The sequence below is a fragment of the Tribolium madens genome, unplaced genomic scaffold (assembly GCF_015345945.1).
Source record: "Tribolium madens isolate multiple individuals breed KSU strain unplaced genomic scaffold, Tmad_KSU_1.1 Scaffold_19;HRSCAF=116;Tcas5.2_LG9, whole genome shotgun sequence".
NCBI lineage: Eukaryota > Metazoa > Arthropoda > Insecta > Coleoptera > Tenebrionidae > Tribolium > Tribolium madens.
In genome coordinates this window covers 7,961,071-7,988,274 of record NW_025400983.1, presented here as the reverse complement: position 1 = coordinate 7,988,274, position 27,204 = coordinate 7,961,071, and the positions used below count along the sequence as shown (strand labels likewise).

At 33.9% G+C, this 27,204-nt stretch overlaps 3 protein-coding genes across 3 annotated transcripts in view; 2 read left to right on the top strand and 1 right to left on the bottom strand.

Annotated features, from left to right (window-relative positions):
* LOC123015976 overlaps window positions 1–10,970 on the bottom strand; it is a 92,252-nt gene extending 81,282 nt beyond the window's left edge. Inside the window, exon 1 of the mRNA XM_044416114.1 lies at window positions 10,950–10,970. The gene's annotated coding sequence lies outside the window, so the exon portion shown is untranslated. The remainder of the gene's footprint in view (window positions 1–10,949) is intronic.
* The window catches only part of LOC123015978 (octopamine receptor beta-3R-like), a 32,470-nt gene continuing 9,153 nt past the window's right edge, over window positions 3,888–27,204 (top strand). Inside the window, exons 1-2 of the mRNA XM_044416116.1 lie at window positions 3,888–3,999; window positions 11,681–12,732. Of these exons, the coding sequence (XP_044272051.1) occupies window positions 11,739–12,732 (994 nt within the window). The 5' untranslated portion in view covers window positions 3,888–3,999; window positions 11,681–11,738. The remainder of the gene's footprint in view (window positions 4,000–11,680; window positions 12,733–27,204) is intronic.
* On the top strand, window positions 23,511–24,193 carry LOC123015981 (GTP-binding protein 2-like). The gene is made up of 2 exons (XM_044416122.1): window positions 23,511–23,999; window positions 24,058–24,193. Exon 1 carries the CDS (start codon window positions 23,589–23,591, stop codon window positions 23,994–23,996), a length of 408 nt encoding a protein of 135 aa, XP_044272057.1. The 5' UTR covers window positions 23,511–23,588; the 3' UTR covers window positions 23,997–23,999; window positions 24,058–24,193.

Genomic DNA, 27,204 nt, shown 5'->3' with positions numbered 1-27,204 from the left:
AATCTGCCTCCGGCTGTGAGCTTACTTAGACGTTCTTGAAATGAACGCCAAAATGGCAGCAGAAACTGATCTTGAATTACTGCTGCATCAGAATGGGATTTCAACGAAAAAGTCCTCAGGGAATCGCCATGCGTGTTTAAACGCCAGTTTCTATGATTGATGCATGGATGTCGATTATTACATATTGCCGATTGCGATTTCATAATATGACTTGAGGGTGATTTCTCATTTGGCGTTTAAACTGCGCTTAATTATAAACCTCGTTTCAGCGGTGAAACCAAACGTCGACAAAATTTTGTTTAGATGAATAGAGAATTAGCAACAAATTTCATACATTTAAATATTAAAATGCACTACACAATCAAGTCATTTTGGGCAACTGTTATTTTCAGTTACACAAAATTTTCATTGTGACACTGAAATAGAAAATAGTATATTAAAGAACGCGTTTAGTTTTGTGGAACGAGTTTAGGTTTATGAAACGAGCAGCGAAGGGCAAGGCAAGTCTTATAAAGAACGTGTTTGAACAAATGACTTATGAGTCAAGTTTTGTATGCTATTTTTCTATTTTGCGTGTTTTACGCACTTTTTTAATATAAAAGTCAATTTTTTAAAATTTAGGAAGTTTTGCTCTAATAAGGTTGTGGTTGGTTATAAATGTCACAAAGTTTAAAAGTTCGATTTTTGAAGTGTCAAGTCGAAAGTATTTTTTAAAAATTTGTTGAATTAACTAACATTGAATACTGCAAATATTTCATGCACACCACCTGAAAAAAGAGAAATCGCTCAAATCGCCGCTGAAAATCACCATTACCAACCTCTAAAAGTAAATTGTACTAGTTTATTTCAGCACCCAAGTCGGTGTTAAAATAGCTCATAAAAGCATTGGTTTTGGTATCGAACTAAGCTTTCTTTCCAACGCACAATAGAATAAACTAATTATTGCTTTGTAATCTAATTAAAAAAATTAAAACGTTACTGTTTAACTGTTGCAGCTTCTATTTAACACCAAATTAATTGCAAGAAAAAATATAACACCTTTTGGAATTTTCGCCAAAGGTACCTATTTACTTTTTTCTGCAAGTGTATCTATATAAACTGTAGTCGCAAAAGTTTTTATTTTGTATACATTATAAATGGAAAATTCACTACTCCGATGATACATTGAAATTATAGTGCTTATTTTTGTGTTATAATTGGTATTTTGATACATACAAACACAAAATAATAACAATGTGTAAATTTGTTATTTTAGTAATCTGAATGAACACTGTCATAATTCCCATCCAATTAATCAAATTTCAGTAAACTATTTATTAAAAAATTATGTAATTTACAAGTAAATTTCGTTTTTTGGTACTAAATCTTAAACCAGAATAAAAAACCTTGGCTTGAAATATATTTTTGTTTGCTCGACCCGGCGCATCCACCAATTTTGGTGATACTAACAATAGCGAATTTGATGATCGATGAGTTTTAATCGCTGCAAGTTGCATGAAATAAGGATAGGTCAGCTCCGGTTAAGATCACTAGTTCGAAGGTTACGTCCAAGAAAAAACTGATCAATATGAAGCGAACGCGGCTTTCATCAAGCTTAATAATGACACTCCAGGCAATAAACAATGGAGAAAATCAATTTATTTACAAATCCTGTTGTTCGTTTGAACACTGAGAACGGCCGTGACAGTTCAATAGGAGCGACTTTTCTTGTCAGTGACACGCCAATTATTCACCTAAACGAAAATACTTGAAAGATTTTAATTAAGCCAGTTCAGATATTCGACAAAATGTTGCCAATCATGATCGGCGTTGAGTCATTACGATTTCATTATATTAGGGCATGAAATCGACACCCACAATAATAAAGCCTTTACTGAAAAATTGATCTGTGGAAGAAAATCTTTACCTTTGAACTTTTAGGACCGAGATTTTTGTGTGACTGTGATGTGTACTAAATATTATAAAGTTTATATTGGAGACTTCTTTTGGAGGGTTAAAGAATGTCATATTAAAAATTCAATTTGGAAATTAATTTAAACAAGGGGCGAAATAAACGGAGCCAATTTGGATGAAAGTGATTTTGCAACAGTCAATTTTTCAAGTGAAGTGACATGAAAGGAAATCGGGAAATTAAAAATGGAAAAATGCTAGGTAGAAAATAATAAAAATACAAAAACAGCAGCACAGCGAAGGAAAAATACAATAATAACGTGTAGAGCGGAGGTGGTTCTGGAAAATGCCAGGTCACAAACCTCGACGATATCCAATATAAAAATAAAATATCCGACCGTTTGCAACAAAAGTAAAAAATGAAAAACACTAATTGCTAATAACATGAGCAGCGTGTTCTCTCTAATTTCCAAGACAATATTTTCGCTTTTTCTTCACTTCCAGTTTTCGATTTAATAAGTTAATAAATGAAATTCACTTACTGACTTCGCAACATTATTTACTTCAATTTATTTTTGTATATCAAATTAAATAAAGCAAAAAAACATAAAGCATATACTTTTACATAAATTCGAAACAAAAGACACAATGAAAAGTACAATAAAAACGTGTGATGGGTTTTGAGAAAAACAGGTTGTGGAAATCGACAATCACTACTTAAACCAAAATAAAAATACAATAACCGGTTGTTGGCAGATTAAAAACTAAAAACAATAAAAACAAAAATTAACTTTGCTGGTCAACAAATCAACTAACTGCTAATAAATGATCCATTATACCTTGTCTTGATAAAAAACACAAAATATACGTAGTCACAAATGTAAATAAATTTAAAATATTTTTAAACTACATCTTTCCCCTTTAACATTTATTGATAAATAATTAATCGTTGAATAAATCAATCAATGTACAAATCCCATTCATTTTAACATAAATTTCCAAATGATTTTCGTCCCTTTGTTATTTTTAGGTCACAAGCAAATAAAATTTTCCGATTCTCTCTGAATTGTTATTCATAATCTGAAAGGGAACATCTGTCTCGCTTTGGCGTAATTAGCTTAGGCTGATATAAATGGAGTGTCATCTCCTTATGTTTATTTGCGTTTCTGGAACGAAATTTATATTTGTTCAAGAATAAGAAGATACGTTCGACGAGGATAATGGGTCAGTTTCAGCACCTGATCTTTGAAAAAGCGTCGTTCCAAAGGCATACAATGGAAGCTTTACAAAACGAGATTCTGCATTTAAATTAATAGCAAGCGAGCTTACTTTTCTCGGAAAAAGAAAAATTCGAATAATGGCAAAAAAACGATCAGCATGGGTGGTTAAAAAGTTGTAATAATAGTGACGTTCGTTTTACATTCACTGAACACTGTAATTTAGCGTATTTAATGAACGTTATTCTTAGTCTTACTAGTAAATTTTCGCAATTCTCACTGCTTTAACATTATTACGATGTATTTTTTGCCGTAAATACCTCCGTTTAGGTTAATTGCGACGTTGAAAGTTTGTGTTGAAAGCTGAACTTGTGTAAGAAGGGCCTGAAATAATTCTTGAAAGGCTAACACGAGAGGAAAACTTTGGCATAAAATAACTTAATCATATTATGTGTTTATCAGACAGAATTGGGAACTTCGGGACGATGGTAATCTTGAAGGTATTCAGTTGAAACCTGAAGTGTCGACTAATGAATCCTATCACCCCCTTCCAGCTCCCCGGCACCTTATAAAACTAATAGTTTCACTACTACGATAATTAACATTTAATATTAACCAGTGGAGTTGATTTTCATTTCCTCCCTCTTGGAATTATCTGCAAAGTTTGGCCCCGTTGTAATTTAAGAGTTTTGATATGGAAATCCATGGTATTGTAGATAGCGCAAGCGTCTCGACGTTAGGGGGTGAGCGCCGGGACGCCATCCAGTCTGTCTACGGACGCCAAGGTCTGGCGATTAGCGCTTCTCGGTCGTCCGTACAACCACTCAATGAAAGACTTGTTGGTCGGAGTTACGTAACTTATTTTTGACTCGAGTGCATCCTGCTGACACGAGTAAGTAGCCTTTTATAAACAAAAAAATAACACTAATAACTAGGTCATTTTCGGTAGTTTCCGTTTCAAAAATGCGGAAATTAAATAGCTCCAAGACTAAAAGCGATAAAGAAAAAAGAGCGGATCCTGTAATTTTTCATTAAGAAGCTCTTTGAGAATACTTCCTATTATGCATGATGCAACTTCAAAAGCTGGTGCAATCGAAGGGAAATTTTGATTAAAAATCTCGACGCACCATTGAAATTTTTTAGTATTTCCCAGATTCATTTTTATCAAATGGTAATCTCTCAGCGGGGATGGAACATCCTCATATAAGTGGACGCCATCAGGGAGAAAATTAACCATAAAAACATACAGCCCTACCTTATTTAAGAAACCCATTTCATAAACTGCCAAAAAAATGCCCCATTTAAGAAAAACACCGCCAAAATTGTAAAAGACTGCATTAGTTAAAACGTAAAATATTCTCCTTTGCATCAGCATATGACCACAGTCGTAAAACTCTTATCAAAATAAAAATAAACAAAGGTTAAATTTGAGTTGTTTTGGAATGTTTTACATCCCTGAGGAGGAATTACCTTAGCAAAAAAACAATGTTAAAATTTCAATATCTTGAAACTCTTCTTACATAAAATGCTAACAACAGCGCATTCCTGATTTGCTTAACAAAGTTGTGTTAACATGTAGCAGATGCAACAAAGACGCCTCTTCGCTTCCACCTAAAACATCCAAGTAGTAAAGCGTCCGCCACGCCTCTGCTTCTCCCAAGATGACTGTTTTGACAACAATACAAATTCGTTAAAGCATTGTCGCGAAGTTAATTATAATTTTGCTGTCTCGCTTCGGCTTTTAAGCCGCCAACTGGACCTAATTAACCGCGACGAAAGTCCTCAAACAATGCAGAAAAAAATCTATGTACGCCGACAATCTTACAAGAAGAATAACAATAATAAATAAAAACGCAACATCCCCTAGGCCCCATTAATTTCATTCAACCGGAGAGTTCTTGCTCGACGGCGACGTGCCTTCATGTTATTATATACGTCCCAAACATAAATAAAAAAAGACTGTTCGAATAGACGTTAACGTCGTTACCAGATGTATGTACGTGCTTCATTTCTGTCTTTGTCTGAAGGATCCAAGATGTTCGAATCATTTCAATCTGTTAATCGTTTCATCGATATTTCGAGCGGGTTTAGAAAATATTAAATTTTAATAGCGTTTAGGTCAAGATTTTTTTGTAGGAAAGCGTGTGGCACGACATCATCATAACTTATGCAGTGATGGTTGTAGGTGGGCGCGTCATTAGAGACGTCACTGCTACATCATCATTGTTTTATTAACGTGCAGAAGCGTATCCTTGAAACAAAATAGAACTGACCACACACAATCGAGATTGTTAATTAAAACAAAAATTTATTTTTTCAATGTGCATGGAATTAACGTTGTTAATTTACAGAACTTTATTTTCAACTGGCATCATATAGAATGTTAATGTAACCAAACAAACCACAGCAATATACCTACTGTAAATGCCACAATCAAATTAATTTCTGTGATATTTAATCGACTTGTGAGTTGACTTTACTAAATTAATAGATTACAATAAACAAGAAAATTTATGATAAGGAAATTTAAGTAAATTATCGATTTTCATTAGCTTTGTCCGTTTTATGAATAAATTAAGTTGTTATGATATTTATAGACCTAAATTGTGAGTGTTGAGTTGATGACCTCTTCTTTACAACTTTTTTAATTATGGATGTGCGTGCTAATCAAATTTAACATTAAAATTTCAACTGTTAATGCACTCTGCACTTTATGTGCACTCTTTAAATAATTAAAATCTTTATTGAAAACTCTTTGTTTTTTATAAATTTTAATTAAAATTTAAAAACAATTGATTAGTGACTGATAAAAAGCTTAAACAGAATTAATTTTATCGGCAAATGCAATTAATTGTCCCTCTATGTAAAATTTCAAATTTTAGAATAAAGAGTAAAGCTAGCATAAAAAACTAAAATTTAAATACAAGAATAAAGAGACCGAAGATGTTTATAAGCAATAAATAAAAATGCAACCTCTGATTTTAGATAGGAACGTAGCAGATTCAAGTAACAGGGTTGAAAATTAATTGGAGGAGAACTTGAAATAAATAAAAACGACTGTTATGCAACGTTTCGTCTATTAGAAAAAAAGTGATCATTAGAAAAAAACTGATAAAATCATATGTAAATGTCGATGTTTTTATGAGTTTTCTGTAGTCTGATGATGTCTATAATTAATTGACGAAACGTAGCATAACAGTCATTTTTATTTCCTTCAAGTTCTCCGCCAGTTAGTTTTCAACCTTGTTATATTTGTAAATTTTAATAAACTTCAAAACTAGAATGGAAAATTTTCAACGGTAATATTAGTCATATAATAATTACTATATTGTACTCAATAACTCAATAAGTAGTAGATCTCAGAAAGTAATAAGTTACTCATAATGTAAAATAATATGAAATATAAAATATGCCTTCAGCAAAAATAAAAAAACAGAGGAAACAAAATATAGCGCCAAATATTTATAACAATGCGTTAGTATCAAAATATCAAAGTTTACTTTGTACAATCACCTAAAAGATAATCAAAATTGTACAGAATTTCAAATATTAATTGGACTTTAACATATTATTATGTAAGTACTTTTGACATACATATGTGAAACATTGACATCCTACTAATGGACTGCGATTGAGCTAAAAATTTTGTTGTCAACATGGTAGGCAACACATTAAACTCAATGGTGGCAACTAATGGGTCTAATGAGAGAAAAATGGGTTTTCTTGGTTTGCTAATCTCTATGTGTGGTGTTGGGAATTTATTTAATGATGTTAAAAACAACAAATATTCAAACAAGTACATTTTTACCTACAAATTCAAAGTCAGGACCACATCGAACTTTTTTTTTCGCGATACGATCCAGAGGAGGATTCAATAATAATCCTACCACAAAAAGCTTTTGTTGCACGCAGTTTATTATAATATCATTATCAAACGGTATTCTTGTTTATATAATGAATTAATTATAATACTACCTTACAATCACAGTGATTCATGATTGTACTTGATGTAAACAAATTGAAATATTGTAAATATTCTATTAAAACTAATTTTCCCATTGTATTTCATACAAGTTTCAATGCATTCTGCCACTATTGCAAATTGGTGGTTGCATAACCATGTTGACAACAGCTTTTATACGCGTAAGTATTGGCAAAGCGCAGGCCATAGTAAGATGTCAATGATGTGAAAGTTGAAACAAGGAAAGAACATCAGTTTACTATTTAAACCATATAAAATTGTAGCATATCTCGGTTTAGTGCTAAAGCTTACTAAGTTAATTTTGATTTTAAAGATTACAATAATTTTTAAAAATTATTACAAAATAGCTTACTATATTGAGTATGTAGTAAAAATTACGCATTGTCAAAGAATTGCCTTTTTAACCATATTATTTTGTTAAATAAGTCCATTTAGTATTTAGTAAATTTATCATTTAAATGAATTTTAAACCACCTTTATATGTAGGTATTGTTTTTTAAAATAATAAGTACAATAGTTAATTTAAAAAGGAATACGAGCATAACGTTTAATTAACATGGGTTATGGTTATGGTTTCAGCACGTAAATCTTTATTGCTACACTTAAAACATGCGCTGTATTATTTATGATGTCTTCTAAATTTGATTTCCTGTGATTCTAGAATATGTGAGGAAAAAACAAATACACTTCAGCGAGTACCAATTTCGAAGAAACAAAAAGACTAACAAAATTTACAATTATCGTTCTGTGTATGTTTAGAAAATTCCAATATGCGGTTATGGACGTAAATAGTATTTCTTGTTCGTCTCCAGTTACTATTTGAAACCATGTACCACCTATATTTCTCGATAGTTAGTTGGTTGTACGCCAGATAAAAGAAAACAAGATCAATAAAATCACAAAATATAATATGAATACAAATAAATCTACCTCTACAAGTAGAGTTCTTACTGCGAGCACCAATACATTAACGTGTTTTTAAGTTAAGGCAATTTCGTTGTCGACATATTATAATATTATTATTAGTCACATAATTATAATGTGGCACATGTTTCGTTTAAAGTTTGCATGTTTCCCAAAACTATTCATCAATTCTAAACAAAATTAATTAATTTAGTGTAATAAAATTTGTAGTCCCAACATTGGGATATAAATTATTCAAATATACCCTAGGACAAAATTATACGGTACGCCGAAAATAACCCTGTGGTAAAAAACTTGACAAATTTGAATCGAACATGAATAATACTTATTTCAAATCGATGCCTAATTTGCGTTAACCGCCACCGGCGTTATTCCAAGTACTAAATCTATTGAAATTTGTATCGAACCATGTCAAAACAAGTCATCCTGATGAAGCTTTTACATTATTTGGAGACACTTCTCCGGTCAAGAGCGAATCTGCAACTTGACGAATCGATAGTATCGCGTTAATACTTTATAAATTTATTGGCTTCCGTCCAAATCGAAAATCCAATATTTTACGTACGTTAAGCCCACTTTTACGCTAATAAACGATAAAGTTTTCGTCTCTTAAGTCAAATATGAACACGCTCAAAGTAAATTCCAAAGGATAAAAAGACAGCGTCCTGCAAATTGTTTCCGGAGTTAATGGTTAGATCGAACTTAAGAAAGAAAAAATCGTTATCCTTTATATAAGTGCAACAATAAGTGGGATACTTTCTGAATTAAATTGGAATCCTTTCTGACGAAGCTCGAGCCGGCTTGCTCTTCAAAGCCCACCTATTTCATTTTCTTTGTTACATTTTCCATTTATTTATTTCTTGCCGGGATTTCCCCCTTAATTCAATCCCTCAAGTTTATTACCCGCCACCGATGCTCCAATTTTATTTTAGTCTCACGTCTTGCAGGTATAAAAAAATCTAATCGATTGACCGTCTATTTCTGTCTTTCGGATGATTTCATTGATAAACAACTCCTTGAAATAACCGTCGAGAGGATATTTATCTCGCTTGACCCAAAAACCGATCTGCCATCCCAATTAACTGATAAATAATGTTTTGTTACGGGGGTTTAGGTGTTATAAACTGTAAGCCTACCGACACAATGCCAGATTGAAACAATGCAACCTTTATCCGGACCGAATAAAAGCCATCACGAAACGTGTAGCAAAATTGTCGTGAAAACATGTACACAACTTCCACACACACACATTCAAAAAATACAGCTCCGACGGCTTTGTCTCAGCTAAACGGTCACGAGGTGAAAAGAGGATCAATAACATCCCTTTGTTAAAATTCACGTCCGAACAAAAAGTTTTCGCCTCGATATCCATCCCGATTGATAAAATATTGCTAGAGAAAAAAACCGAATGCGTATTTTAGGCGAGTTTTTCCACAGTCGAGCAATGTTAATGAAACAGTTATTGCGACATAAAACTTGATAAAAACTAAATCAATAGACATCCTGCCTTTGTCAAAAAAAAATCGCCACCCTGATCATGAAAGATTGATATAGGAGAAATGGCAGTATCGCCAAAGCTAAAGATAACCCGATTTTCCTGTTTCATTATTTAATGGTTTAGTCGACCTGCGTCATTGTCACAAATCTCATGAAAAATTCCCTCTGCTCCTTTCCTGATTGCATTCAAACAAAGCGATAAGTTATCGGAAAGCAAAATGATAAATTTTCAATTTAAAGTAACGAGGGTTTTACCGTATGTTTACCGTAACCGATATTGGAGATTACGCCGCCAAATAAAATTTACCAGAAAGGACGCTCTTTCTGCGTGAAGCGCCCAGCTGTGTGTGAAGAGATAAACGCAGCAGTTTTGATCACGGCACTTAATTGGGTACGTATTGAAATTGTTTCCCCTATCAGAGGGTGAAATATTTTTGTTAGTTGTGTTAATGGAAAAAAGAATTGGTTTTACCGCTGCCGTTCTCAGTTTCGCATAGAAAAGCCACAATAAAAGCGTTGCTAGATTCCTACTCATCAACATAATGCGGAGGAAATTAATTGTTTTGGTTTGAGTCGGACAATGCAGCAATTTCACGAAACTCGACTATCGATTCCAAGCGTCTCTCAATGCCCATTTTGTCCCACTTTAACGGCTCTCGGCATCTATTTAAAGTTTCCCACTAGTCGTAACAGCAAAGTTTTTTTTTCATGAAACATTCATGGTCTCGGTGCTCGATTTAATCAAACCGAATTGTCTTGGCAAAAATTCTACGGCCTCTCCGGACGCATTAAAACTTCGTGAGACCCTCTTTCAAAAATAAACATGCAAAACAGATTGCATCAACTTTCGGCATTAAACTAAATGACCCAAGTTTCGAGTCCGGCTGGACAGTCCTCGATCAATCAACTAATTAATCGCCAAATGCATCAATATTCATGCGGTTTGAGCTTAAAAGCTCGGCCAGTGCCAGGAATCAGAAGAAAGTTCGGTCAGACTTCAACAAATTGCTCTAATAAATTTAGTCTCTTTTGAATTTTACTCGAAAAATCTTACAACCCCATCTCGACAAACTTACTCAATGGTTTACATTTTATTTAATTAAGAACGTAATCATTTCATGTTATAATTAATGGCCTCTTTTGTGCCTTGTTAAAAGTTAGCAGAGTAACGAGACCGAGCTTTGCCACGGTGATAATATTTAAAAATAACTTCTTTCAGACGATTAAAAATGTTTGTAATCTACTTAATGTAAACATGTCGGCATTACTTTAACTCGACGGAAACATAATTTATGACTCCTGGTACAAAACGAAAACCTGATACTTTTCCGGTCCTTATTTGTCCCAGAATTATAAATAAAAAACTTTCTTCAGTCTAACAACTTCTCCTAAATCCGGCTTATAATTTTTAAAATAATAAAAAAAACGCAATGACCTACCTTATGCCAAACCTTGAAACTTCCAGAACACGTCCTTCACCTAAACAAAACAAATAAAACAATTAAAAAATCATTACAAAACAACGTTAGCTGAGCTTTAATTTTTAAAGCAGTTCGAGGACAAATTGACCCATCTTTGTCGGTAAAACCCGTTTACGAAGAGCAAACCGTATCGAATGAAAAACTGAAACATTGAAAACAATGAAAATAACGAAAATGATGTAGTATTACGTTATTAATTTAAAATTTATCTACTGTCAAATCGATTTAAAAATCATTGTATAATAAATTTTTAAAATGCGATTGGTTTACTTCAAATTTTCTCGAGATTATGCTCTAATAAATTTTCAGAATTCGTAAAGCAATTAAATCAAATCTTAATTAACATTTTGTCTCAGAGACGCGAAACGTAATTTTGCTGAAAAGTGAGTTTTGTTACATTGATCAGACGACTCGTTGAAAAACATTAGAGATAAGAGAAAATGCTTAAATGACATGTTGTTAAGTTACTAAACAACTCCACTCCGCCTCGGTTTAATTTCCAACTAAATGTAATTGAATTTTTCATTTTTCGTTCGCATTAAAGGCCGGATTGTGCGAGCTGAAAGTAATTTACGAGCACCAAATGGTTAATGTTAAATTTTCCTCATCAACGTTTGAAACGAGGCATAGTTATGCCAAAAGTCTGATATAATTCCAAAGGAAAATTGTGTTATTTCTGTATGTTTCAGGAGTGGAGCATGCCAGAATTTAGAGTTTGACAACGGTCGTGTCTGAAAGGACGAAACGATGATAGTGAACGCAATGGCTTCATTCTCAGCAACATTGACGGCAACATCGACAAACCTCCCGAGTGTCCTCCAAAACGGCACATCAAACGATACAAACGTCGCCACCGTAGGCAACCCTCACCCCCACTGGTCGGAGTTGCTCTTGTTGATCGTGAAAGGGTTTATTTTCGGAACGATAATCGTCAGTGCCGTGTTGGGCAACGCTCTGGTGATAATAAGCGTCCATCGACACAGAAAACTAAGAGTGATCACGAATTATTACGTAGTGAGCTTGGCGATGGCCGATATGTTAGTAGCATTGTGCGCGATGACTTTCAACGCTAGCGTGGAACTAACGGGAGGCAAATGGCTGTTCGGTTATTTCATGTGTGACGTGTGGAATTCCCTAGATGTGTACTTCTCCACCGCCTCGATTTTACATCTGTGTTGCATTAGTGTGGATCGGTACTACGCTATCGTGAGACCGCTGGAATATCCTATAACCATGACTCATCGGACGGTTTCGTTTATGCTAGCCAACGTTTGGACTTTACCAGCGTTGATCAGTTTCACACCCATTTTCTTAGGGTGGTACACTACGGAAGACCATATCGACTTCAGAAAAACAAATCCCAATGTTTGCAAATTTGTTGTTAATCAATACTACGCACTAATCAGCAGTTCAATAAGTTTCTGGATACCAGGGATAGTGATGGTAACAATGTACTGCAGAATATACAAAGAAGCTATCCGACAGCGCAAAGCTTTATCCAGGACTTCCTCAAATATCATCCTAAATTCAATCCACCAACACAGGACTTCCTACAGAGACAGATATGGAGACCATTTCTTGCATCCATCCGATGGTGAATTGACTACAGTAGGACAAATTAATGGTCGAAGAAGTACAAGTTCAGGATCAGCAGTATCGTACGGTACAACCACTACTGAATTCAATACAGCAATGAACAGCAGAGACAACAGTAAAGCAGCAACAGAACTCAATATGAACGGTGAGTGATTTAATCCGTTGCTAGCATAAAGTGAATTAGTAACTACACACTCGAACAAACCCACAACTCCTTTCTGGATGTTTCAGTCAAGTTCCTTTCAGGCCTTTAAAGTTAACTTTAATTTTTCGTTTTAATTTCGGTTTTTCCCATTGTTGCTATTCTTGCAGAAACCTCGCGATTCACAAAAAATCTCGTCACTTAATTTCTTTCAGATTGATAAAAAAGCATTGAAACTTCTCTGGCTGACTCTTAAAATATACAATAAAGTCTATGGCGGAAGATGCAGTTGCGGAGCTTCTTAACGATAAACGATGCGTTCCTCGAACTCCTGCACATACAAAGTGCTAAATTTATGGGTGCATCGGCTCCATTTCCAGCTTAATATTGTTCTGTTCGCCCTAGAATTTAACGAAGAACGATTGCAGCTTTTGAACTTTTATGCGATTAAAGTGAAGCGAGACTTTGACGAATAGAATTTCTTGCTTTCATTCGCTTTAATTGAGAGCTTTGGATCAGTTTTCTGATGTCGTTAGTTGAGCTTTCATGTTTTTATTAACTTTCATTTGGATGTTGGAGTTTTCGTTATCGATTTATTTTAGAACGTGTCTTTCAACTTTTACCCGATTACTTATTATTACGCCGAATTGAAAGATTTTTTACTAAAGCGTCATAGTTCCTCTTTTTTATTCGGGAAAACAAGTTCAAAATCTTGACATGAGGTAATTTATTCTGGATGCTTTTTCCGTCTCGGAGTGCTTCCGTCTGAAAGAAACCAATTTCGTTTAATACCGGCTGATCAACTTTGGAAGACTGCATGCCATAAATCAATATCTGCAAAATTCCAATGGCCAGACATTTTTAATAGAGGAATTTAATCGATGGACATTCTCGCGTTTAAGACTCTTTGGTGCCGATGAAATTCCAGCTTAATGCTCAAAAACAAGAAAAAGAAATGCTATGGCGTCATAAACGGCTCTTTATTTAACTAAAACTGACACTAAAACAACTATCCGTTGATTACAGGTCGGATTATTGTTGGTAGAAAGTTACTTGATTTTAAATTGATGTTGTACGACAAAATAAAAACACGAATTGTCGGTAATTTAAATCACTGTCATAGTTTTCAAACGAGAAAAAATGGATCAGCAATTTCATTTCTTTGTAGCCAATGGAATGAAAACGCAGAGGCAGGAAAATGCATAAACGTCAATTTTGCAAGAGTATTAAAAATTTTTCCATGTTATATCGATACATTCCCGCGGCAACTTCTCTTGACGATTGATTATATTCGAAGGAAATCCTGCTCAAAAGCATCAAAGTTGACTAACGTGCGTGTTGGTCTACGTCGTTCAGAGCTTTTATCAAAACTTTTCAATATAGGATATTACACAGAGAGCGCTATATGTAATCTTGCCAAACGGATAGAATCCCCGAAGTAATTTACATTTGCTTTTGCCATAAAAAAAGGATGTAAAAAGAGTGAGCTGATATAAATCGCCTTAAGTCCTTGGTCACGTCTGGGCACAAAACATCAGGGTGACAGTTGCAGCTACCGAAATTAGCTACCTTCTCAGATAAACGCCTCTAATTCCATTTTGTCGGAGACATATCGCAAATTTCAAAATTTCATCTAGTTTCTCCTACCGGATTCTAGATAATCTACTCGTTTCAAGGGAGCCTGGATTTAAAGTGCTTTAATTCGGAGCCGAGCTTAATCATCGTCAATAACTCGTCACGAAACAGCCTTAAAAAACCATTTCCTTAACCTCGTACTTACAAAGTCAAGAGCCTCAGGACACGATCCTAAATCCTTTATCTCTCAGATTTCATCGGCTTAATTTCGTTTATCGCAACCGATTGAATACAAAGGAACAGGTTTGAGGTTCAACGGTCCCGTATATAGCGTGTTTTTCACCAACAAAAAAATTCAGAAGGAAGATCAAGTTCATCTACCGTCACGTGAGGTAAGCAAGCCATGTTTTCATGTTAATTTCCATGTGGTTGCGTGTCGCTCGTACGTTTCTGTTGCAATTTCGACGTATAAATAGAACTTCCAAGTCGTTCCGATTTAATTAGCGGCTGATTTATGCCCGGATTTTTACTCGGTCATGGAGAAAACTTCGCGCCAAAAACCATTTTAGGCTATATTTGGCACAAGAGTTGGGACAAGAGGAAAAGAGAGAGACGGCTTAACACAGAGAGAATTCCTATTGATTTTCCCGCTAGGTCCGAAAGCTCCACTCGGGCCCTTCGAGCGGGCTTCTTCTGACCGGAAACGATAGCACAGGAAATTTACTCAAGCAAGACAACAATAAACATTCACGTTTTAATTAGGCCAATATTTGAATAATTACCGACGCCCGGATCTCCTCAACACGTACGCCTTATTGAGCTATAGTATAAACTATAAGTAAACATTCATTCTGGTGGACCTTATCGAATTTCTGGCTAAAATCAGTGACGCAGCTAGAGGTAGAGTTTAGAGGAGGTTTCCCTTTGTAAAAAAAATTGGCCACTCATTTAAACGTCATTTCAGAAAAGACGCTGTGCTATGGGCTTAATTGTCCTAACTGTTTTTCTGGCAAATCAGCAAGTTGATTGAAATTAAAATCTTGGGTCTGTATAATTTCAAAAACCCCGGCCAACTTTGATCTTACATTTTTTTATGTTTTCCAAAGTAAAGAAGTTTATTTAACAAAAACCGCCATGGATAAACAAAATTGTATTCATAACAATATTAATCAGTAAAACAACTATAGTTTAAAACATTAACCACTGTCAATACACTTAGCTGAAATTTACAAAATAATGAAAAGTTTTTATCTATTTCTTAGATTTCTATTATATATTTCATGCTACTTTTACTTTATATTTTATTTTATTCACCTTTTCTTGACTTAAATGTATTTTACTAGTACATATGTACATGTTATACTATACTATTACAACTTGCTTGGTTTGCAACAACATTTTTTTAGCCACCAAATTTAGAAAACTTGGCTAAAGCTTTCCTCAGTAAAATACTTTATAATTTAAATTTAATGTTCGAACTAACAATTTAAATAATACTGATTGCCAACAGGCGTATTATAATACGCTTAAATAACGCAGGTTTGTTTCAGTCGTATTATAATTAGACTAATACTCGGCATTTTATAATACGCCCAAAATTTTCCATCGCATTTATTAAACTCTGCATTTACTCATTTACTTATTTATAATTTGCCCAGTCGTTTACAAAGTGACTACTTAGGCGTTTTATGAAACGACTGAATTTGTAATTAGCCTACGACAGACACATATATAAGTTCTATATGTACATGTATAAAAAAAGAAAATTGTCCTGCGTTAAACAATTATTCAGAAAACTGCTGATGAAGTCAAAAATATCCAAAACATTCATTTAACTATAACTTCTAAACGATCAAGAATTTTGCAGTTCTCTTGACGCCAATCGATTTTTTGAGAACACTACATACAGGGATGATTCAGATAAGATAATGAGCCCGACGTTCTGGCGATGGAACCCAAAAAACAAATTTCATTTATGTTTTGATCTAATTTTAATTACGATTTGCATTTGCAATCCAAGTTATCTCATGTTGCTCTGACAGTGCAATTTATGATTTATTAAAAAAAAAAAACTGTTTGCCTACCTTTAATATTTAATTCTTTCATACATTTTGTATTGGGTTTACAACGAAAAGACTTCTCTGACTTCTCTATCATTCCGCGACAACAGAATGGCACTAATGTCATACACTGTTGTCAGAGTGACATAAAATGATAACTTGGAAATCCTAATTTAAAGTGGATCAAAGGCGTAAACAGAATTTGTTTTTTGGGTTGCATCGCCAGATTGTCAGGCTCATTATCTTATCTGAATCGCTCTGTATGCATGCATAAAAATTAACAACATTATAAGTTTGAGGTACAGTTTTGCCGCAATGTACAAAATAAAAAAGTAAAAATTTGTGAATGTTCTGAAGTTATGACAACATCGAAAATAGTTGTATACAAAATACGAATGTTTAATTTGGTTGTTTTTATAAAATAATTTTAGTTTTATTACCACTACAAAATAATGTTGCCTGATTTTGTTATGCCTCGTTAAATCTCGCAGCGCCACTGGCTAAAATGATCGATATATCTATACAGGAGGAATAATGAGCCTGACCAAATTCTCGATGCAACTAACATTACATTTTCATAGATCAGGTAGATTTCAAAGATTATTTGTAATAAATATGAAATCATAGCGAGCACATTTACAATTTGTCAGTTTTGACATTAAAATAATGAAAAACAGAAGTAATTGAAATTCCAACACAATAATGGGTATTATTAAAATAAAATTTTCGGAAGGCACAAGGCACCTTTTCAAGCTTCATCCAGTGGTACCTTTCGCTTTGATAACTTAACAGGAACCCAATTTGCTCAAAACCTAACCTGATCGTGTCAGAATAGTATATTAAAGTACAAGTTGCATTGGCGGTTTTACTTTTTTAATAACGATGTGACTTTGCCAAATGAGTTTACGCAAGTTAAATAACAAAAATGTTCAAGAAAAATATAATTTTAATAAATGGCAATTCTAAAAAACAGCTTTAAGATAAAAAATACAAAGTTATTTTTAACATAAACAATTATTATTCAATTAATTAATTAATTTTCAAAGTGAAATCGTTGTCAAAGAATTAAATCGCCAATGTAATGAGTTTTAAAAAGCAGAGAAAAATTATTATTATTATTATATATCGAGATATCGAGCGATCAAGATAATTTGTAATCGAGTCATCCTTGGATCCGAAAAATCGAAGAATGATGAACATGAAAGCAATTGCTGTTTAATAATCATTAAGCAAGTTAAATAAATATTGCGACAAATTATTAATTGATCATCGCATGAAAATATTTTTAACAGTAATAGGTATTTCTTTCTAATAATCCTCATCTTCGAAATCACTAATTTGTGTGAAACCTTAGTCAATTCCATGCCACGCAGATTGCAGGAATGCATTGACGACGAAGGCTATTACATTAATTATTAGAACATTGTATTTTTGTGATTTACATTTAATTTTATTAATAAATAACTAGTTTCTTTCGTTTTTTATATTTATTTTTTTTACCTTTAAACAAAGCAAAAAAACCAAAGTGGTAAATTTAATTTTACAAGAAGAAAAAAATTATAATTTTACGCCAACAATGCAAAAGAAAAAGATTTTTTGCTTCACCTAAAACGGCCAAATTTGTACTTAAAACTTCATTATTCTGATTCAGTGAAAAGAAAAGTTAATTTTTAATAATATAATATAAATATCGAGCGATCAAGATAATTTGTAATCGAGTCATCTTTGCATCCAAGGATGTATGTCTGTTTTTGAATTAACTGCACGTGAAACGTCAAATAAAATGACAAGTCGAAAGGTAAAACGGCAATATGGGCAATGGGCTGGAATTAGTCGCCGAGGTATAATAATACGAGTAGGATGTCACTTTGAAAATTAATTAATTAATTGAATAATAATTGTCTTTGTTAAAAATAACTTTGTTTTTTTATCTTAAAGCTGTTTTTTAGAATTGCCAATTATTAAAATTATATTTTTCTTGAACATTTTTGTTATTTAACTTGCGTAAACTCATTTGGCAAAGTCACATCGTTATTAAAAAAGTAAAACCGCCAATGTGATGGGATTTAAAAACGCTGAGAAAAATAATTCACAAAAAATAAGTCCAAAATCAAGAGAAAAATCAACTTTTTTTTATTAAGTTAGAATAATAAAGTTTTAATTACAGATTTGCTCGTTTCAGATAAAGCAAGAAATGTTTTTCCTTTGCAGTTTTGGCGTATAATCAAAGATAAAAAAAATTCCTCTTGTAAACTCAATCCGGGGACATACTCATTGAAGCAATTTTCCATAACACAGTTTTCAAGAAACGTGTGTCCTCCAGTCCAGACCAACTTCCTAAATAAGGGTTTTTCAACATATTATACCTGCTCCTCAACTAGTTAGTTTGAAACACTATTGCAACAAAGCGCAGCGTGAGCGCCAAGTTAGACTGGTGAATAGTTTTTTCCCCGGGTGTACCTATTCAAGCACAAATTTGAAATTCCGAAACGAACGCGTAGCGGCGAGTTGAGGACCACATGAGTGCTTGAAGAACCTTCTGCAAGAAGTGCTTTATACTATTTTTTCTATTTTGCTGCTTTATATCATTTTATAAATTACAAAACGAAAATTTAATTTTTTTTCTAGAGAATTTTGCGACGGTTGGCGACATTTAGGTATGGTGAAAAATTTTAGGCGGCTGTACAAAGTAAAATAATTCATATTTTCACATTTGAAAATGAATTGTGAAGAAAGTCCGTCACTAATATTAAATTACCGCAAACGACTTATTTCAGCACTCAAATGACGTCATTTGGGTGCTGGAATAGACTTATTCTAACACCGAAATAGAAAAAGTGCTTTTTCTTTCGGGATATCATTGGGCATCACACAAGCAGCAAAAGATGCATTTTTCAAACATTGTCCATAAGCTAAAATCATGTCAGTCTTCACATCATTGGAATAAGTCCACATTTTGTTCAGTTTATAATAAATTGTAGCGTTTGTCAAAAATGACAATGATGATGACTGATGATAATAATAGGCATCGTGGATTCAAATTATATATTTTTTTAAAAGTGTCGCAAAGCAACCTGCGAAAATGTAATGGTGGCATCGAGAATTTGGTCAGGCTCATTATTCTTGTAAATCACCCTGTATTTATTAATTTATTATGCTACCCTCATAGCGCAAAAATCACGCCTTCTTGAACAGATCGATGCAGATCTTTCTCAATGAAAACGACACATACCTACCACATGTAACAGAAACAAATACATTAATTTTAACCATATGCAGAATTTGCCAAATGTAATATTTCTCATATAACATTTTCAAAAGGGCAATACTTACTATAAAATTAAAATTATAATCCGTTTTCCTGTTAAATCTCACATAATACCCGTCTATGATGACCGAGCAGAGCAACGTTACCGATAAAGCCGCTAAACATACGCAAAATAAAGTTGTTTATCGTCTTTTTAATTTTATGTGATAACAAGCACGTTGCATACATTAAAAAACAGCCATTAATAATTATTATTTCAACTATAAAAGTAAGTTTATTATTACTTTATGTGTAATAACAGTGTGTTAAAAACAGTAATAGAAAATGACAACTAACGAAATTTCTCAACATTATTTGATATTATTGTTTTCCACCGCCTACTTTAATAAATATATTAATTGACAATTACCTCACTAACGTTTAGTTTTAGGCAATAGAGATACGGTACTAAAACTTAAAAAAACGATTAAATAAAAAATCTAAAAATAAAATATATAGGATATTCCATTTAAAAGACTGAAATTGATGTCACTTTCGGTGAAACAAAAAGCAGCATTGACTAAGCATATATCCCAAAAAATAGATAACAATAAACTGTGCAACTTTGTTCCAAGAAGTATTGTCATATCTTTAAAATGAATTTAGTTATGGCTCTGGGTGTTTTTTTTTTGTTAATCCATTCTGTATTAAGAATAGATATAAATTATGTTTATGTTGTAAGATTATTATTGACTTGTACGCTCCATGTAACACAAATAAGTAATAAGAATTGTATTAATTTATTTATCTCGGAATTTTTCTATTGCCAATATGTCACTTTTCATAGGAACTTTTCTGTGTGAAAAAGTGGATCTTTTTGGCTCTAAATTTGTCAGTAGGGTTGAATTGTAACACAGATTCTTCTTTTACAAAGAAATTAAATGATTATGATTATTGCACCTCCAAATGTTCAGTTATAACTTTGGCAATAGTAACGTTCCGTGGTGTGTTCATATTATAATTTTAAATAACTTACCAAATTGTTTATTTTGATTTGACCTGCGATTTCAAAGATGCTGACATAGCATTTTTAATAACAAAACCTCGAACATTTGGAACAAGTTAAACACCCACATTTTATCACAAAATTGGGTAATTCTAATACAAAATTAACCAAATGTAAACAACACCGATCAAACTCAGACATCAAACTGTAATTGTTATTGCTGTTAGCTGAGAAAGCGGTTATCTCTCTACCCCGGTCGAAACTTACAAAAAAACATCCCGAAAAACTTTTAAATTCACGCTTCTAAAAAAATTGAACGACTCGTTATTTTAAAAGGGCAAAATGTCTCAAAAATAATATCGTTTCGAAAAACATTGTAGATAAAAAATTGTTTTATTTAGCGAGTTCTGCATATGGTTAAAATTAATGTATTTATTTCTGTTATTACACTGTTACTACCAGACACTTAAAATAGATTAAAATCTAATTTTTTTGACGTTAATCTAATGAAATTTGACTCGACCTTTCCGTTATACAAGGTGCGCCAGAACTCACGCTCCAGAAGTAGGAACCAGGAACATAGAAAAAATGTTTAAAGAATTCTATCTATAAAAAAATTTTGACATTTATTTTGTGAGATTTGACATTTTTTTATGTCTATTTAATGATACTGATGATCTCGTATATGTTTTTTTACAATTATTTAGTAAAGGTACAAAAATTTTGCCATAAAAGCCACAAATAACATTGAACTTGTTTCCTCTTATAGCAAAAAAATACTTCGAAAACTATTTTTCCAACAGAAATAAATAGAGTCAAAGTATAAAATTTAAACTCTCATAACTTCAAAATTTTTATAGATAAAATTTTTTTAGCATTTTTTCCATGTTCCTGGTATCTTACCTTATAAGTCACTTTTCTCTGGGGCGTGGGTTTTGGCGCACCCTGTATAGGTAACAACTTTACTTTTATTGGAATATTTGCTTCAAAGTCGAATTGCAAATAGCTCATCTGCTCATCGTTAAAATCATTGGTTTATACACATGGTCCGAATCTACGAATCACTAAAGTGTGTATTTGTGCAAAATTTTGTGAATAATTAGATAACTAGCGAGTCGGATTATCACACGATAATTTAATACTGCCCGCAACAAAAACCGCAGTTTTGTGTTTATTTACGTGAGGTTTCATGGTCGTATGTTTCGGTAGAGAGGATGCGGAATGGGAATATGTGGCCGTCGAGAACGTGCCTCGTGTATTAATTCAAATAAAAATCAATAACAATACGACATAAATTCACACCGACCAATCATGTAATAGTTGGGAAAAAACAGCACGAATTTTAGGGATTTTCGTGTAGAATAATATTTGCGGAGAAGATCCTCGTCGACAAATCCTTATGAAAATAACCAAAAAAGGGTAAGCGTGGTAATTGAATTCGTAAATAATTCCAAACATAACATGTTAGCTTTTCTCGGTACTTTGATAGATAATTGGATTAGAGGTGGAAAAAACGACACGAACTTGTTACAATTTAATTACGGTAGAAAAAGTACGATTTTTGGTCGAAGATCAATGTAGCTCATCTCGTACAAAAAAATAAGTCAAATGTTTACAAAAGAAACTTTAAAAAGTCAACACAAGAAAGTGGCTGAGGTTTGCATGTCCACAAACTTGTTGCAAGTTCTTTTTATGCTTGATTAGTAAAAGTTTTATTTGAAAATAATTGTCGTGCTAACAACGCGTCTGTCACGCTACTAAGATAATGCAAATGCAACAATTAAAATTCTAGATAAATCAACTCGGACTGAATAGAAAAAGAGTCGCAGAAATAACTTCAGGATTTAGAAGACCAACACTGAAGCAAAAATAAAAATGACACTCTCGCATCTTAAAAAAAAAGGAAATAATATAGAAACTTTTATTCAGAACGCTCTAAAGAGATTTCGGTTTGATCGTTTGCAGGGCAAAAGCTCTCATGCAAAAAGGTTCAATAAAGCAAGAACGTGTTTTTTTAAAGCTTTCACCAGAAGGCTCTGGGCAAAGATCGAACAAGTTCTAATGAATACTTTACGTAAACTTATCAACACTTGCGAGGTTATCGATAAATAAAACATAAATCTTTTCTAGCCTCTGTGGCGAGTTTAACCATTCCGACCCTTAGACGGTGTCGCGTCGAGACGCTACAAGAGCTCGACAGTCCTCGACTCCATCTCCTTTATTGTACTTCGTGGACTAGACGTGAATACAAAATTGCATTATGTGCTTAAGTACAGCCATAGAATAATAAATGTTTCTATTTGTTGAGCTAACTCCAAGCATCATCAGCGTGATTTTAACAGCACTTTCAATTAAATCCGTTCGTCTTATTTCTTGATTTTTTGTTTATTCTTTGCCGGCAGAAATTAATTTGTTTGAAACTTGTAAGAAACTGAGGCAAAAATGTTAATTATATTCTCCCAAAAGCAAAATCAAGTTAAAAAAACAAATTACATCAAACAAAAATTAGTTTTTTGCAGAGATGTAAATTTGAGTAATCGATGTTTTTAATGTGAACCAAATTTTCCCACATTACCATAATTAAAGAGTGAGGTTAATTGACTCAAAACCCAGCAGAGCAAACGTGAACTTTCCCTCTCGTGATGGTCGACAAATCTGTAAATATTTGATGAAAGTTGCTGTTTGCAATTCTTCGAGAAATTATGTAAACTGTGGCGTAAGCTTCTAAGTACGACGAGTGGTTTTGAGTAAAATGGAAAAGTTGTTTAAAGCCCCTTTAAAATGTGTCCTTGCCTTTTCGATTTTTACCTCAAGTGCAAGTCTCTCTATTTATAATTCCCACAATCATTCGCAAAATATTAACTCATTAATTCCGTCCCACTTTGATATGTCACAATAAATGTCAAGTGTCAGTGGCAACGTTTCAATCTCATGTTTATTCAGTTTGATGTGAGTTAACCACTTCAACGTGATGGACTGGTCGTTGAGTTTGTTCAACCCTAATCCTTACATTGAGTACAACATCGACGATTTCGTCATAGACAATAAGAACAACCTGGAATCCCTCCCACCGGAACCCCAACTCGGGAACATCGAATACAAACTCAAAATCGTAAACCCTACCAAACAACGGTTCGAACATTTGGTAACGCAACTGAAATGGCGCCTCCACGAAGGCAACGGTGTTGCAATTTACCAAATCGGCGTTGAAGATTGCGGCATACTTGCCGGCCTTTCTCACTGGGACATGACAGCCAGTCTGCAAACCCTTCAACTTATGGCCCTACGGCTCGGGGCCAACACAGCAATATTGCACGAGCGAGTATTAGAAAATGGACGTCGGATCGTCCAAGTTAGAGTAGAAAAAGCTCCAGTTTAATTTGTAATCACTGCTGAAAATACATTTATTTGGAAAAAACGTCGTTTCCTTTCTGTTCCAGTCCGAACACTAAAGCTTTCAGCAATAACAATGCTGTTTATTGCTGAAATGCGAGACGACAGAGCGTTACAATGTTCTTGAACGAAGGTGTTTAGTAGTAAAGGCGAGGCGCCCCCCTCTCATTCAAAAGAACGCGCCCCATTTCTCCTTCTCCTAATTGAAAATCATAACGTAATTAATTTCGATGTTTCAGTCGAGTGCAAAATCTGTTGGCTCTCAGAGGCGAGTGAAAGAATATGGCGAAAGCCATCCAGCGTTGGATTTACTCATGGATAAAATTAGATTTGAAGTGTGCCACTGTAATACATTGATGAAATTTTTATCAAGAGTTTTTGTGCCGTTCCTTTAACGGCATAATCGAGACTCTCCGTAGTTGGTTAAATAAGCGTCTCGTCTGTGCCTTGAAGGTGTGTGTTTGATTGATGTAGCGATAGCAATAACTCGACTCGCCCTCGGTACGACTTCCGTTCCCGTTGTCTATGAGTTAACAGGGCATTTGCACACAACGACTATAATGCCTCCGGTGCTGAATCGAATATTACGGATAATGGAACGCTTATTAACGTCTATTACCTAAACAGCAAGTTCTCACGTGCCGTTGAGATTTATATTCGATGTTATTCTCAAACAAAACGCATGCAGTGCTTTCCTCATTGTTTAACAAAACACCACTTCTTCAATTCATAATTCGAGCTCCAATTAGGCAAATCGTTAAGCCGGGATTAAGTCAGCCAATTCCGGATAAAAACAAATCGAATGGGAAAAATTGATTGGGAAACTTTGGCCGACTCATACTAATTCAAGCTGGACGGATATAGGGGATATGTTGCGCCGGTTATTCAATAAACCCGGCTTTGTCCCCTGTTTTATATTCCACTCTGAGTAAAGACCGACCATCTTTGAGAATTGCTCCATTAAATATTCAAGACCCTCTCTCACTCTAGGAATTCGGCAGGGAATTTTTTCGCGCCTCTTTACATGCGCCTTAATGAAGTCATAAATTCGCCCGATTAATTATTAAAATAACAGGGTACCTCCTTCGAGCACTTTCACCTGATAACTGAAAAACCCAAAGATACGAAAAACTTTTTGTCTCCACGACCTTAATTATGGAAATGAAACGGGAAAAACTGACAAATGTCCATTCATCATCCGTTTTTCCATGGTAATTATCTCTCACACCTCCCTTTTTCAAGATGAGTCTAACAAGCGCTGCAAACATCGATTTTTCTCAGGTTTGTCGTAAGTGGTCCGGCGATTACCGCATCGAACCGTGTCCCAACATAAATTCGAGTATTGTCATATTTGATAATCTAGACGAAAAGAGGGAAAGGCGTACGTGCCCCAGGCGTCGAAAATGCGCGTTTACAAAGTGTGTTTTAGAACAGCATCTACACCATCACCCTTCAACACCTCTTTCTATCCATTTTATATGTAAATATTCGAACACTTTCATCATCGTTTCTATTCCCAGGCGATTCTGACCGAATTCCCACATCAAATTTGACACTTGGAGATAATTATTTTCGAAAATGCAAGACTTGCAAGAACTAAGATAATAACCGACTTAGAATCTCAAATCCTCTGCGAATACTTCGATAATAAAGCCGCCCCCGAGTTTCAAACTTATCTCGAGCCCTTATAAAACGGTAATATAAATCACTCAAATCGCCAATTCACGTCGATATTCACTACACTTCGGTTGCTTTACTTTGGCAAGATTGATGTTTTAATAAACACGACTATTAACGTCGACATTATTACAACCACTAGAGTCACTTTTGTACCCCCCGTCGACACCATACAACTACAAAGCAAAGTGACAACAAACAATACCAATTCGCTATCCATTTTTCTCAAACTCCCAAAATTAAAAACATATTTATTTGTTCCCGTCACAAACAGCCTTTGGAAAGTCGAACGATTTTAAATCAAAATGCGACATTTAAAAAGCAAGTTTCACAAGTCTGAATACAAATAAGCGCCATTATTTACCCCGTGTCCTACCTCCAAAAGTGTTTTTCAAGAGCTGGAACAAATAAAATCCAAGATTTAGAATTGCGTTCGATTTGGTATCGATCTCCATTGTACCTGGATTTCAATAATTAAACGTTGTAGTTATTTATAGAAAATTTTGTACCATATCGTTTTTAACCAAAATGTACCTCGGATAAATTACGAGTAAATAGAAACAAACGACATTACTTTACGAGAGTAAGTGGATAAACCAATTGTTAAACACCCAAAAGTACCATTGACAATTTGACACACAAAACAAATAATTCTTAAAAATCACCAAGTCTTAGAAATCTAAAAAAAACTTGGCTTTAGACCCCTCAAAATAGCATTGTACTTACTTTTACACCAGAGCAATTGGACACCTTATAAACCTAGTAAAAATTATTAAATAAAACTTGAAATGTTATACTATTCTGGTAATACATGTTGAAGAATAATTTTTCCAAGTCTTCGAAAAAGTTTGTCAAGCCTGAAAATGGGAATTTTATCCAACTATTCGAGACATTTATGCTTCGACGCTTCAAATTCGAAACATTGACATCTTTATAGCTATACATATGGATCTGAAACTAGACAATTTAAATGCGTGTTGAATTATTACAGACGACGTAAAAAAGTTGAAATGCGGGTTTGAAATGTATTGCTCAAGCTGTTTTTTCTTGGTCCTTGTGCAGACTAAGAATTGATAACTTTACGCGATTCAGAATTTGTTTTGGTTGGTTAGTTATCCAATAAAGTGATCCGACACAAAAGATTTCCGTTAGATAAATTTTGAGTATCAAGTATCTCGAGTTAAAGAATGTTACCCTATTAAGGTGCGATAACAAAATAAAGGGTGCGTCAGAAATCGCGCTTCATAGATAAATGCTATGTAAGAAGATACCAGAGACATGATTAAAATTTTTCTTCTTCTTGGATCTTCTTGGTATGGAAACGATGAACAAAAACACGATTAGCCCGTCACACCAAACTTTTATTTTAATAGCACAACGCGTTTCGACCACAAAGTGGTCATCCTCAGGTGAGAATAAAACTAACTAATTTAACAATGGTAATGCCTTATATACTAATTTTCCGACTTTCACTTTCCCTACCCTCAACTAACGAGTAGAGGGGAGAAAAGGGAATG